Source organism: Solenopsis invicta, chromosome 4, assembly GCF_016802725.1.
Source record: "Solenopsis invicta isolate M01_SB chromosome 4, UNIL_Sinv_3.0, whole genome shotgun sequence".
NCBI lineage: Eukaryota > Metazoa > Arthropoda > Insecta > Hymenoptera > Formicidae > Solenopsis > Solenopsis invicta.
The window spans coordinates 25,139,139-25,154,635 of record NC_052667.1 but is presented as its reverse complement, the minus strand read 5'-3'; the positions used below and the strand labels follow the sequence as shown (position 1 = coordinate 25,154,635).

The 15,497-nt window shown below is 33.8% G+C and overlaps 1 protein-coding gene across 2 annotated transcripts in view; it reads right to left on the bottom strand.

Annotated features, from left to right (window-relative positions):
- Positions 1-6,354: 6,354 nt before the first annotated feature.
- Positions 6,355-15,497, bottom strand: part of LOC105200144 — a 153,826-nt gene continuing 144,683 nt past the window's right edge. For both annotated transcript variants that reach the window (XM_039448861.1, XM_011167559.3), the window contains exon 4: positions 6,355-13,652. In XM_039448861.1, coding sequence (XP_039304795.1) covers positions 13,154-13,652 — 499 coding nt within the window. In that variant the 3' untranslated portion in view covers positions 6,355-13,153. The remainder of the gene's footprint in view (positions 13,653-15,497) is intronic.

Genomic DNA, 15,497 nt, shown 5'->3' with positions numbered 1-15,497 from the left:
ATTAAAATAACAAAGTCAATAAATTTCAAACATAAAACTTATCAAGAAAAATGGAAGGCACACAATCCGAGTGGTGAGACAACGAGCTCATGTCGGTGTAAGAAGGACAAAATAGAAATGATGTGGAAAAAGCTAATACATCGGAAAAGCTCCCCACCACGTTCATCTTGTTGTCTCACATCTAATAAGGAACTCATGAAATGCTATCTATTATATTATTGTAGATTGAATCGAATCAGTCAATATCGCTTTGAAGATTCAGCCCTGATTTCTGTTTTTTTATAAAAATTATTTCTGATATGAGACGTTTAGTGCTGTTTGATTAAAAATTTATTTGCTCTATATTACAATTATTTTGAACAATCTATCATTAAAAAATTTTTAATTTAACATGAATAATGCTTCTCAAAATTAACTTTTAATTTAAGTTAAATTTACCTTAATTAAAAGTTATATTAATCCTGACGTAACTTTTAATTGAGTTAGTTTTTTAATCATGTAACTTTTAACGTAACTAATTTAATTTTGATAAGCCATTAACTTTAACTTAATTGAGTTTAAAAAATATATTAATTTACTCAACTTTCTTTTTATCAAAAAATAAAACTGAGGTTTTTTTTCCAAAGAAAGTGATCACAGGGCTGGTGAGAGTGTTGGCGCGGAGAGTAATCAGTGCGCAAATTATTAATGTTTAAAATATAAACTTTATTTTAATTCAAATGTTCGTACCATTTTCAGCAAGTAATATTCAGAACGCGTAGATCACAATTAAATCTCCATAGCAAAGGAGTCGTTTAATGTATGTTTATGGTGGTTAATTCGTTGTTGTGACAACCTGAATAAATATTCCAGTGTCAATTAGCAAAACTAGAAATTTATATAGAATATATATAACTCTATGACAATTGATGGAATGTATCAGTGAAACACAGAGACAACTCACCAAGTTTGCCACAGAATATTTAATTTTAGACAAATTATGAAACTGTGAGAAAATTTCATAATAATGACAAGTTTTTCAAATTTGTTCATAACAACTGAATTGAGTATATCCGTAACACACTAGTTAAAGAAACGTTAGTACGGTAGTTCATTAATGACTAAATCAAAAGATAAAATGTAAAAATATATATGCGCAATTAGAGCGGTCAAAAAACAGTCATTGAACAAATAACAATCAATAGATAGTAAAAAAAACATTAAGAAAACATTATTATTAAATTATTGGAAATAAATAATAATCAATAGACAGTACAAAGGACATTTACAAAAGTGAATATATTGCCGAGTTATATTATGTGTTTATTGTAAGATTATTTAAAACCGATGTATATGCATGGTGCAAAAATTCAGTATCAGATACCAAATTTATACTATTACTATTTGTTTTGCATCTGGATATATAACATTTTAGAGATTGTTTATTTAATTTTTTAAATATTTTTGCGTCTATATTAAATTTTGTCTTAACGTTGTACTGTAGCTTTTATTTTTTCAGAATTTTTGAATTATTGTAGAGTTTTAATGATAGAGGAAAGTTACCAGTACCAACATAAGTCTTCTAAAGCGACACTTCCTTATTTCTCAGGAACTAAACATTGTACCTTATTAATACAGATAAAAACACAATTTGCTTCAGCAAATTAAAGTAAAAATCTTAATTCACGTATCCATGATTTTTTTTATATAAATATTAAATCTGCTACAAACAAATTCTTTAAATAGAGAATAAAAGTTACAATTTTTTTTGAAAATTGCATAAATTAAACAATAGGGACTATATTATTGATAATATTATATTACTTTACGTATTTATAGCGTCCTAAAACTGTTTTATATTTTTCTTGTAATTTGAAATTTTAAACATAAGATTAGAGTTTAACGTAAAGTGACACATTTGTTGATAAGATAGCAAAAACCACTAGGATAGAATAAAATGTACAGCATTATGAAATTTATTTATCAAGATACTGAAAAAAAATTTACTAAATTTTAATAAAGATTTGTTTGTATAGCTGCAGAAAACTTGCGGCACAAAAATATTTACTCAAAAAAGAAAAAAAGTTAAATTTAATTAGTTACCCTTTTACTAAATAAATAAATATTTACATTTAGTAAATATTATCTTGCAAACATATTGTACATCAAATATTTGTTAAAATTTTGTAATTTTTTCTTCAGTGTAGTAATCCAATTTAATCTTCATTATCGTATTATATGTATATTGCGTTTTGCGGAACAACATAGGTACAATATTTGTATAAATTATAAAACAAGTTTTATATTTGCTTGAACTTTTTACACTTACTTAGAAATCATCACTGTATAATTAATATCAGTCAAGATTATTTCACACATTGTTGCGTGCAAGCGTTATACTTACTTTTCTACTGACATCGATGGACTACAGTCTGTCGGGATTGATTGATTATCAATCCAGAGAATCACAGGGACGATAGGGTATGGGAATTGAATACACGGTAGATTGAATATAGCAAGAACTTTATAAAAGACGAGGCAGACTCACAGATGGTTTAAGTACATTAGTATTTGTCTCAAAACTCTTGAAAGAGTTTTTGCGTTTAAGAGTGTGTTTTTGCGTTCGCATCTTTGTTTTTCTTTTTCTTATATATTTTTTTTAATAATTTTTTTAATAGAATCACACGGATGAAAAAAGGTCGCAGAAAACGTGCTCTTGCTGGGTGCTCGAAAGTCGTGTGTACGAATATATATAACATTAATTTAAAGGAGTCCCCGTTTGTATGACAGATGGCGGAAAAAGGAAACGCCGAACTATACTTGACATAAGCTTCCTCGTGTTGCGCCATAGTATCGTCGCCTATATATATGTATATATATATATATATATTTTGTTTTATCTGCTGACGATGAATTTAATATGCATAAATAATAAGGCGAAACTCTCTCATCGCGCAAAAAGAAGGATCGCGTTGATTTATTTACTCTTTTTTTCTTAATATTTTCTCTTTCATTTAGGACAACTGGATAATTCACAGAATGTCCCAGAATTCGCGCCTGTGGAATACAGAATACGATTCTCTATATTGAAAAAACATTTATTCCTCCGGCAATATTGTGTCCGAATAAATACATAACTTTTAATTTCCATTTTTATCAATATAAATCAACTTTAATCTCGGTTTAATGTATTCTTTACCTTTTTCTAGTTTTAAGAATGATAAGAAAATGGTAAGTAAAATCGAAATCAAAATTAATTTACATTAGTAAAAATGGACATTAGTTACGCTCAAATCAGAAACGGTGCATGCAACGTGTATGTTATTTTACTATTTTTATGTAACTCTATTTCTCTAAAGATCTTATATAATAATTGTGCACGATAACTAAGAATGGCTGTTTCAAATAATTAATGAGAGAATGTTATCTTTTTGAGGTATTGGCTGAATATAAAATTGGTTGATTTTATAAGTGGATTAGATTTTTTAGAACATCTTAAAGATATTTGTGAATTTCTGCTTGTTGAATCCTAACGTTGAAGCATACATGAAAAGAACGATTTTTCTGAAGTATTTAAATATTTAGCTGATTGATTTTGATAAAACAGAAACAAAATTTTTTTTAGACCTGTATTTAGTTGAATTTTCAGGTGCTTCAACAAAACCGATTTTTTCGTATATATTTGAAAGTATATATTTTCATTTGTATATACATATTTGTTTCGTGAATAAGATTTTCTTGTGCAATTGGATTATTATTCAACTATATTAATTATTATTTGTTTTGAGCTGTTGTAAAGACACCCAGAAGTTCCATAATTTTCTCTTATTATCCCTTTATATCAACCCGAATTTTTGTATCAATCCAATTTTTTGGAAATTTTGTACCAGGAAATTTTTCAGGTCGTGGTTTAAAAGTCTAGCGTCAGAATTTTTCAATTTATAATAGCTAATTTAATCTAATGGGATAACAATCTGAAATATTTTTAAATTTTTATAAAAATGAATGCATGGAGTTCTTTTAATCTCAGATTAAGATTGATTCTCAGTACATCATTATAAAGATTATGTTTGAACAATTTATTTGTTTCAGTAGAAAATATCAATTTTTTTATGTTTTTCAAAGATTGTTAATTTATAATAGAAAAACAACGTAACGAAAATCTGACAAAATTCTGAAGCTCTAGGGCGTTCTAAATAAGTATCTAAATTGCCGTTTAGATATTGATAATAGTTTGGTAAAAAACAAATTTTTTGCTTAATTTTGATTATTTTTTTTACTTGTAATAATTATGCAAATAAAAATTTACAATTGACTATTTTTTTTACGCTTGTTCGTGTAGTGCTCTATGAAAAACGAAAGAGAGGAGCGGTATTTAACGTGAAAAAATTCGACAAAATAATTAAAAGCTTAGCTGGAAGAGCTGGGCCGCTCAGCGACTCATTATGCCGCAAAGGATTAAGCTGTAAAACAGCGATATTTATATAACGCTAGTTATAAAACCTTCAGCGAGATAGAGTAGAACACATGACGCGCGCCGATCCTCATTTAGCTTTAAACTCTCATTTAAAAACTACTGCTCGGACGTAACTTTGTCAAAGGAAAAAGTTATTTCCTCCGGCAGCACGGCGGAAAAAATCACACTGTGCGCGCTCTGTGTGCGCGAATTCGGGGGACACTCCGCACACCGTGCGCTCGATATCAAATGTATGTACATGTAGTATACAAATGTATTGTACGTACGTGTCTCGTATATATCATATATGTTTTCTTTTTTTTTATGCATATATATATACATGGCTCGTTTAACCATATTCTATTCGCAATATTCTCTCTCTCGTGCGGTGCAATGTTTATCTTGACCTTGATTAACCGATTTGCTGCCGATTGTTCTCCAGATTCGTCGAATTAAAACTCGGGAGTTACGGTCGATCGTATAACGGCAATGCCTCTAAGGATACCTCGAGAAGCGGTTACTATACTTTGCAAATACGAAATCTCGGCGTGAAGGACGGCCGCTGTCGAATTTGCAGCGTGGAAAAAAAAAGAGGACGTCGCGATCGAGTCGATCGACCTTGCGGCGGCGCACACAGTCGCGAATTCATCGCAGAGTTCATGGGTAAATTGCTTGGGCATCGGCTGCGACACAATGGCGCGGGAAACGACGATGTACACATCGAAAAATCGTATATACACATATAGGTATAACATGTGTCGTAATGTGTAAATGTGTGTGTTCTGTCGAACGAATATACGGCGTCCGCAAGTAAACGGTGAGCGCGTGAATGAAGGTAGAATTAAAACGCACGCGAGGAAAGAGAACTCGATCGATTGGGCGGGATCGATCGATCCGCCGCACGCGGTGTATAAACTAATAAGCGCGATCGCGCGTGTCGCTATCACTAGAGCAATTCTTATTTATTTTCTGCGCATATTAATTCGTCCGCCGACGCGACTCGCGCCTTCCGCTCGTCTTCATCAATCGCCGAACTTGTTATGAACCGGATCAATCGCAATCGATCAATGAATTAGGCTTAAATGTTTTATTCAGATTGCGATATAAATTTTAAAGCGCTGTAAAAAGTCGACTTATCTCGTTGATTTGGTCTTATCAATGCACGAATTCCGCGCTCTAATTCCCTTGCCTGGTGACTCTCACACACTCGTCTTTGTTTACATTATCTTTATTTCGTGTTAAATTAATTTAGCAAAAAAATAAATAAAAATTAGTGTTGGATAAATTAATATACTTTTTTTAACTAAATCAAACAAAAGTTAATGGCTTAAAATTAATTTAGGTACGTCGAAAGTTACATGAACAAAAAACTCTATGAAAAGTTGCGTTAAGATTAAATTAAGTTAAATTAAAAATTAATTTTGGAAACCATTTATATTGAATTAGAAATTCGTAATTTTTAAAAATTAAATTACTCAAAACAATTATAATATGGATCGTCAAACGAACTTAATATTTTATTTGTAAATTAAGTGTATATGAAATAACAAGCAAACATTGGTTTTTATGTGGAAATACATTTTTTTTTATAATTCTTTTTTACACAAGTAAATTTTTAATTTTGAAAAATAGTTAATAAATTAAAATTTATGTGTTTCAAAAGCAACTACTCAAAGTTTAAAAATCATTAAAAAGTAACTAAATTAAATTACAAGTTATTAACTTTTCAACTAATTACTATCCAACTCTGATAATGATAATAAAATCCAACAGTTTGATGTACTCATAATTATCATTAATTGTTTTTGAAAATAATGCCACTGATTAAAAAACTGATAAAAAAAATATTGTATCAGTAATTAATTTTTTTTTCTTTAATTTAAAACTCGAATGTCACGTGAATATCAGACACGTGTTTCTTTTTCGTTATATAATGCTTGATATGACAGATTTTGCCTGTCATTTGCTGCGTCATCATTCTGCGAGAATGAAATTAATTGATTGAATCGTCAAATCATGCCGGCTACGCATACGGAATTTAACATTAACGAATTCGCAGTAAATGCATCAAGTATCAAATGTCGTTCGCGATCGTCTTCGTATCTTCATCTGAGCCTGAAACAACTTCTCAAGTATCTCACAGGAATTATCGACGAACTTGTTACTCAGCGGCGTCTCGAAGTACCATAAAAGCTATCGACACGCGAATAAAGTGACCAAAAATTCTTCCCCGAGAAATGCGAATTCTTGTACGACAATGAGAAATTTTCCGGAAAAAAATGTCGCAGATTTAACCTTGTCGTAAATTGAGGCATTAGTTTTGGTATCTCTCTCATTTTTTTCTTAATGGAAATTTTTTGCAATCAATTCGATGTCTTTCTGCGACTTTTTTGAGAGTCGAGACACGCTATCGGGATTCCCCACAAACGTGTCAAGGCGGAAACGCCGGGAATCACGTCGGCGGACAAACATTCGATTCTCATCGCGGTGAGATGAGATTTAGGTGCGATTGTCAGAGCTGCTGCTTGCTATATACGCCTGCCACGAACGAGTGAGTTCGCGTAGATAGTTTCGGGTGGAAGGGAGCGCTTTCCTCCGCGGTCGGATGTCTATTCCGACCGTAGGATGCTGAGGGAATCTTTTCTCTCGCTGGATACGGCGCGAGCAAGACCGATATAATCTCGATGAAATTGACTGCAGTACTAGTACACGGATTGTGCGCGATATGGGCGTATTGTTACGAGCTACTATTGCGAGCCTGGTCCTTTCGCAATTTTGACACTTTGTTACGCTTCCTCCCTATAGCCGTTCCTGCATTGTCGTCGTCGATATTCTTCATCAAAGACCTCCTTCGTACTGTACAATCTTTCCCCATGACCATCGTCGATAAGATTAATCAAAAACATGTCATGATATTCGAAATATGGACACAACAATCTTTCTTGTAACATTCTTGTATCGTGCGAAGTTTAATCGATATAACACGCAGATTGAAATGTGCAAAAATGTCAAGTAATGAATTAACGATTGAAAAGAATTTGATCAGTAAAAAGAGAGAGAGAGAAAGAGAGTGAAGCTCCTTTATCATTTCTTAAAAATTTTCGTCACTTGATAAAAATCTTCTGCAATTCGTTCCGGAATTAATCAAACTGTTATCAAGATCGCTGGATTTTTGGGACAGATCAGAGCGCGACGTTCTTCGTTAAGAAATTGCCTTTGACTTTTTTTTGTTGCGCGTTAAAAATTCGGCAGCTTGATCGGGAGATTTTTTTTCATGTTGAGCAGAAATAATAATGTGCCAGAATGCAGTTTTCTAATGAGACTTTGGAATGACAAGAGAAAGAGTGTCCGTTCGGCGATTCCGATGTTAACGAATTCTTCCGATAGATTGACATTTACTATAGATGATGCTGTGCGCGCAGAAACGAACTTCTAGCTTCGTATGAGCGAGCGACGTATCACCTGAACGTATACATACATCCACACACACGCACGCGCACACACACACACACACACACACACACACACATCGTGACGTAGGACAGTTTCGGCTGTACGTGAGTATGTGTATATGTACGTATTCACGGGGGACATCCAATGTGCGGACCCGCGGTGATACTGTATCGATCAAATGTTACCTGCCGGTGTGTCGCAGATGTATACAGATGTATATATATCTGCTGGTACATGGTTCGCATAGCTATGTATTTCGGTAATGTACGGGGCTCGGCACGTACGAGAAAATACCGTCGCGGTGAGACGAGGCGGAAATTATTGCATCGTTCTGACGGCGTAAGGTGTATAAAGTAAGATGAGAACATCGCGCGTCAAGAGATACCGCGAAATTCTGTAATTACATCCAACGAAACTTCATTCATCGCCGGAAACCATCTGCGGATGTACAAGAGGTATAACTCTTTCAGCGTTATCTCGTCGGTCTGAATGAAAGACTTGAGCTGTGCGCGAGATTGCATGTATATTTATAAAGCTCCAGCGGTATATGCCGGCGGAACGGTCCCTGTTTAAGAAAACCGATAGAAAATGATGGAAACAGTTTTAAACTTTATTGAAATTTTATTTAATTTTAAAATGAAGTTATTATTTTAATCGGATTTGAGCTACTATGGAGAAGTGCCTGATTTATATCGTTTTTTTTAACAGTATCTTACTTGAACAATTTAATACAAATCTAAGCTTGCATATTTTCAACTTGTCGAATTATTTAATTCAATCCAATCTGAAAATTACGATTTGCTTTAAATATATATACATATATGTGTGAGAAAAGAGTTATTTATTATAGTATGTATTATTTATACATAACAAACAAAATTAAAAATTAAAGTATTACATAATACATCGAATATACATAAACTGTAAAGTATAATATCAATTTTGACAAAATATATTCAGATAGATTTGGATTAAAGATAATTACTAAATTATATGCTAAATAATACAAAAAAGATAACAATTTATATTTATGAATCAAAAACACAATTAAATTATATGACATTTTTTTTATCTATCTCTATCGAATCTTTTAAGCAGGGAGTGTGCTCTTACATACACCGCAGCAACTACAGGCATATTGAATGATAGAATTATCGTTTCTTATAAATTCTTTGCAAGTGTGCATTTCTGCAACGTATGCATTGAGACAGTTTAGAATGATTGCGTACGTAAATAAAATACTGCTGATTTTCATTCATTATACTCTTCTCTTGCGTACACAGGAAAAAATATTAATATCAAATTGCACAACTGTGTTATTGTCTTTATAAAAGCAAGAAAAATCTTTAAACAGTTTGATAATCATAAATTTCAACAAAATATATTTTTTTATTTTATTTCATTATTATAATAGTCATATAAAGAACGCAATATGATTGTTTTGATAACAATAGTATTAAAAGAATTCTAATTCTTAATTTGAAGATGTTATTTCCTATTCAATAATTTTCTGCTCTCATCCAGAGATGTGCGAATAGATCGAATGAAATCTGAAAGAATCGAAGCTTGAGAATTTCGAATTATTGATCGTCTTCGTGAATTTGTTCCAACATTTCACAGATTTGTATCATAAATTTATAGAATTTAGAACAAAATTTGTAATTATTTCATAATATTTTTTTAATAAAGTGCTCTTATAGTAATTTAGTACTTTCCTTTTGATAATAACATTGTAATTTCTATTCATATTTATTTGTAATATCCTTATATTTATTAGATAGAATCAATTATAAATTTTTACTTAGTACATCATTTCTTCGTAATTATTTTCTAAAATGCTTGCGATTAATTTTCTCGTGTGTTAAACGTTATCTGATTGACGTCATTGAAAATACTCTATTACATTTAAATTAGCATGTAATGTAAATCCAAGAAAATTTGATTTAAATTCGATTTGTATTCGAATTAATGAGACAATAATTATTGAAGTGATATTAACTTTTTTTCTGTGTGATAAATTTCATTTTGATTAGATTGTCGTGCGATATTGCCGTAAATCAGAAAGAGGAAAATTACATCGGCGTCTGCATCAAAATATCGATTCTAATATATTTGATCGGTATGCGATGAAATAGGAAATTGGATGACAAATGTATGACACAGAAAAGGTTCAATTTTGCACGTGCGGTCCTCGTAATAGCAAAGGCGAAAACGTGTACGAGCATTAGAAAATGAAACGGGCGATTCTGACATCGAACTTAAGAATTTGTAACAATGGAAGAATGGCATGGTGATTCATTCGCTTTCTCTTCTGCTTTTTATTTTTACCCTGATCGTAAACGGCTAAAGCGTTCCACTAAAGGCGAGTGCAGTCTGTGCTTTAAAGGCTGCGCGTGATGATATTCTCAGTTTAAATGGCTTTAATTATCGCGTGATACTCTGTAATGTATGCTCTTGATTGGTTCCTTTAAGGCGCTCGAAAGATAAGCGAGTTATAAAAGAAAATTCCGTAAATCCCAATAATTTTTTTTAAGCCTCTTGCGAGAGCTTCGGAAGTCTAGTTTACACTCTTGTATCGCTAATTTATTATATCAACACGGTTTCCTATGTTTCATATGAAAGAAATGAGAAAAATGTATTTGGTTTGATCTAAAGGAATGAGTCTTTTTTTTTTCAACTTTCTGTTGTTCCAGTTTTTACAAAGGTGAACGAGAATGACAAATATTAAAAGTCTATCCGGTTACGAAAATACGAAATTAATGCAGGTTCGCAAAATGTGTTCTTTTTTTTGTCTCAGTTCCTATTAATCCACAAACGCCTCTCAGCTAGTCACTTTAGAATTAATAGATACTCCGGCTCAATCTCTCGTCTAAATACTTGTACGGCGAGTAGAGCGATAGCTTGAATGGAAACGTAGAGTTATATAACAATGCTCTTAACGTTCGTAATAAAAAGATCAATTTGACGGAGAGGGAGAACGGGGGAGGGGGCGACGAAATCGACTAGAGCGTCTGAGCGAGCTCAATTTGCACAACGATGGCATTTACGCGCATCGCGATGCAGTGCCTTTTAAGGGCCTCCCCAAAGTAGCACGGGGGATCCGTGCTTTATTTTTTTTCCTCATCTCCTTTTCCTCCTCATGTACCTCTTTCATCTTCTCTCTCGCACTTGTTTCGCTTATGTAACATTGACTGTACTCTAAAAGTTCTGTTTAATATACGTACTACGATAATTACAGTATTGTTACTTACGGCTTGGCTTCTATGCCAACGCGCGCATATCCTCTTATTTCCACGGCGATGTACACAATAGGTGAAAAAGTCTTTAGAGGAAAATAGGTTCTTTAGTAAATTGACAAGTAGATAGATTCGTGTCCGTGTAAACGTGTAGACATGTGTTTGCGTGTGCGTGTCTATGTAAAGACCGTGTGTGTGTAGAGTCGAGAAGAACGCGACCCTAAACTCACCCTACGATCCTCTTTTCCCCGGTCCTTTTGCTCCCTACCGTCTCCGTTCCTGGCGTTACGTGCATACGAGATGTTCTATCTCATAAAATCGGTACGGTGATCTCTTAAATCGGAAACCGTCGGCAAACACGCCTCGCATAAAGACTGATCTCGCATTTGGGATATGGCGTGCCCAACGCATATTTCGTATTGTATTTCTAAAGTATCTTACTAAAAATGGAAAGGTACATTCTTATCGCCGATATAATAAATAAAAAGAAACCGGTACCCCTCTGCTTACGACTATCCCTCGGCTCACAAATTTTCAAACTTATAAACGACATGATATTGATTAGAAATTAATTAATAGATTGATAAAGCTGATTAAGCATTTATTAGCCAGTGACTCAAATAAATATATGAATCTTTTATTAAACTAAATATTGTTTTATATTTTTAAGAGGAAAACAATATTGCTTTTTAATCACTCGTTGAAATTTATTTCTGTTTAAGTTAAATATTATTGTTTTTTTGTAATAATAAATATTATATGAAAAATTTATAATTTTTATAAACATTTTGTTTTGTCGTTTTCCAAGTAGAGCGATCGTTTTTAGTAATAAAATAATTATTTTGCATAAATAATGTTTTACTTGTATGAAATATAAATGCTATCCGACTTTTACGATCAATTCGATTTACGACCAAAGTTTCGAAATGTAACCTCGTCATAAATAGAAGGATACCTATATTTAAAGAAGATATATAAGGAGAATTTTCTTAATTTTGCCGATGTGAAACGCGAAAGAAATTTAATTAAAACGGATAAACATAAATTTCAATTAAATCCCTAACAGCACAAAGTATCGTATGAATATTCTAGAATATTCTAGATATCATACGAACATTCGCACAATATCGCGATATCGTGCGTATATTTGTAAAATATCACAATATTCGTTCGATATCTTGTGCTGTTAGGGATTACGTTGTTAAATTGAAAAAGTTGTATATAAGGTATATTTTATAAAGAAACGGAAAATGATACCAACCATGCGCTTTCTATCAGGATTATACAATTCCTTTGATCGTTATGTGAAACTTCCTCTCTTCGATACCTCTCGAAATCCGCTTGGCGCGAGATATTGCACCGACATACATAAGACAGAACGCGGTGTACATACGCACGCCCAACGAGTTCCACGTCACATTCCCGCGCGTTTGCCCATCCCCAATGCAATTGCGTCGGGTCTGCGGCCGTCGGCCGTACCCTCAGAGAGGATCGCCCCGTCTGGCGGCCATCTTCGCCGCTCTGGAGGCCAGAGCGCCTAAGGAGCACACCAGACCCGTCAGCGTCTCCCAGAATGTGGTCCTGCGTCGCTTGTGCGCCGCTTGGCCGACGTATCCCAAATAGTAGCCGGCATACCGATCGTTGTTGCCGGTGGCACGGCTCTCGTAAGCGGCGCCGCCGCCCCGCCGCCGCCGCCACCACTGCCTCCGTTGCTGGACCTGGCGCCGACGCTGGACCTGGGCTGCTGCAGGATGCTGCGACGATGCTCCTGGCCGCTGCGATCGATGCTCCGTCTGGGCGAGGAAACACCGCTACCACCGCTGCCAGCGCTACCGTTGCTGTACCGATGACGCTGCCGCTGCTCCTCAAACAATTGTTGCTGCAGCTGCACGTTGCTCAGCCGTCGATCCATCATCCTGACCAGGTTCTGGTGCACCCGCTGATCTTCCTCCGGCACCGTCGCCGATGGCAACTGACGCCGATAACCCCCCGATGGTGTTGGTGACGTTGGAAACTCGCGTTCCACTTGTCAAGCGTATTCGGTGTCGCTGGACGCCGATCGCTCAAGGTGACCCTGATGACCCACCACCGAGTGATGCTGCTGATTCGGGCGTTGCGGCTGCTGCTGCTGCTGCTGTTGTTGCTCCTGCTGCGCCTGTGCGTACGCCAGACTCTTCTGGTAGCTGAACAGCTGCCGCTCGAGACTGTAGTTCTCCGCTTGCAACGACACGATCTCGCGTCGCATCTGCTGATTGTGCACGCGACACACGTCGTCGTACTTGTGATAGGTCGCCTGAAAGAGCAGGTGGCTCTCGTTCCATTCCAGTCGGATTCTTAGCTGGCCCTTGTCCGTGAGATATGAACAGTGATTCTCCTTCACTTCAGTCATATCCACATTCGTTTCCATGATGATACCCTCGTCTACGGACTCCTGAACGTAGTAGCGGCTGAACGGTTCGCCGGGCAGCCCAATCGCCTCGACGTTTGGTCCCTCGCCCCTCAACAGATATGCCGACCAACTGACATACCTGTTCGGACAAAAATATCTTAAAAATTTAGTTTTTTCAACGTTAAAATTTTTGCAATGTTTTTAAGCTTGAGCGATCTGAAAAAAATCGAATATCTATTCTTTAAGAACATCATTATTTTAAAACCATTGTCATTTTAATCCCATTACTTAATGTGATAAAAAGCATGATGTAACTTAGAGGTATAGATATTGAAGACTGTGTTAGGTAAGTTAATGAAATAGAAAAAGATTGCGTGTGGACGAAAACAAGGTCATCATGGTAGATAGATATTAATTGAGCATTAAGGGTAAGGTATGCGCGATGGATGCGTGTAGTTAAGTAGTATTAAAGTAGTAGTAAACCAAGTCTTTTTCTTGTTAAAAAAGCTGAAATAGTGAAATTTTTTTCTAACAGACAGTATTGCATTTTTTATTTGGTTATTGATTTACCGAAAATTCTATATAGCACAGCATAAATAAAATATTGTAAAATATTGCTGCAATGTTTCAGCACCATTGCAACAATGATAAAGTATTCGCTTCAAAAATATTGATATGTAATGTTGTAGCAACAAGGGTTGGGTAGTAACTAGTTAAAGAGTTAAAAGTCAATAACTTCTAACTTAACTTAGTTAATTTTTTATTGATTTAATTTTTAACTTTAATTAGTTATTTTTGAAACATATTAACTTTAATTTATTAACTTTTTTCCCAAGTTAAAAATTTATCTATGTATAAGAAAAAATTATAAGAGAAAAATATACTAGCTCCTATATAGGAAATGAGATTTTTTTGTTACATTATACAAACTTAATTTACAAATAAAATATTAAGTTTGTTTGTTGATCCATATTATAATTGTTTTGAGTAATTTAACTTTAAAAAATTTCGATTTTGTAATTTAATATAAATAATGTTTGTTTTAAAATTAATTTCTAATTTAACTCACGTTAATTTACTTTTAACGTAACTTCTAACTAATTAGTTTTTTGTTTATGTAACTTTTAGCGTAATTAAATTAATTTTATAAACCATTAGCTTTAACTTAATTTAGTTAAAAGAATATATTAACTTAGCCAAACCTGAGCAACATATATAATTTTGTATTAACGTTTCTACAACATTACGTATTAATATTTCTGAAACAAATGTTTCATCGTTGCAATATTTCCAAAACATTGTAGCAATATTATGCAATGTTTTTGCAACTTTGTGTTATACATGAGTCTCTAACAAAGATATTAAATTGAAAAATAGGGAAGATTTGTTGTATCTTTAAATATAATTAAATATTGGGTGTACAAATGAATAATAGAAATTTTTCGGTTAAATTCAAGGTTAATTTTAAAAAGAAGTAACATAAATTTTTAAATCAAAGTATTTGCCGTTGCTTTCTATCGCTTTAAGTTATCTCTCGGGCAACTTGTGAATTCCACCTCGTATAAAAAGAACAGTTTTACTAAAGTATCTAAAAAATAATTGGACACACATCTGCAAAATAATTTTGTCAGGCCATAAAAATAATTATGTTGGACTCTCAAATGGATTGCTGGAATGTCAAAATTTTTTACAGCATTGCTCATCATGCTTAAAGAGTTAAAAGTTAACTCAACATCAGTCACAATAATTTTAATAATCCAATAAAGTTACTTTCAGATCTGTACCCAGCTAAATATTTAGATATTTCAACAAAATCGTTCTTTTCACGCAGAAAAATGCTGTTTTTGGACATGATAAAAGCTGTTTGGATATCTCTCTGGATTAAGCCACTTTCGGAGCTTATTCACTGATTGCGTATCAGACAAAACATGTTTCATCGATCGGAACAAGTGCTAATCCGAAGAATCTGTAGCTGGTGAATACG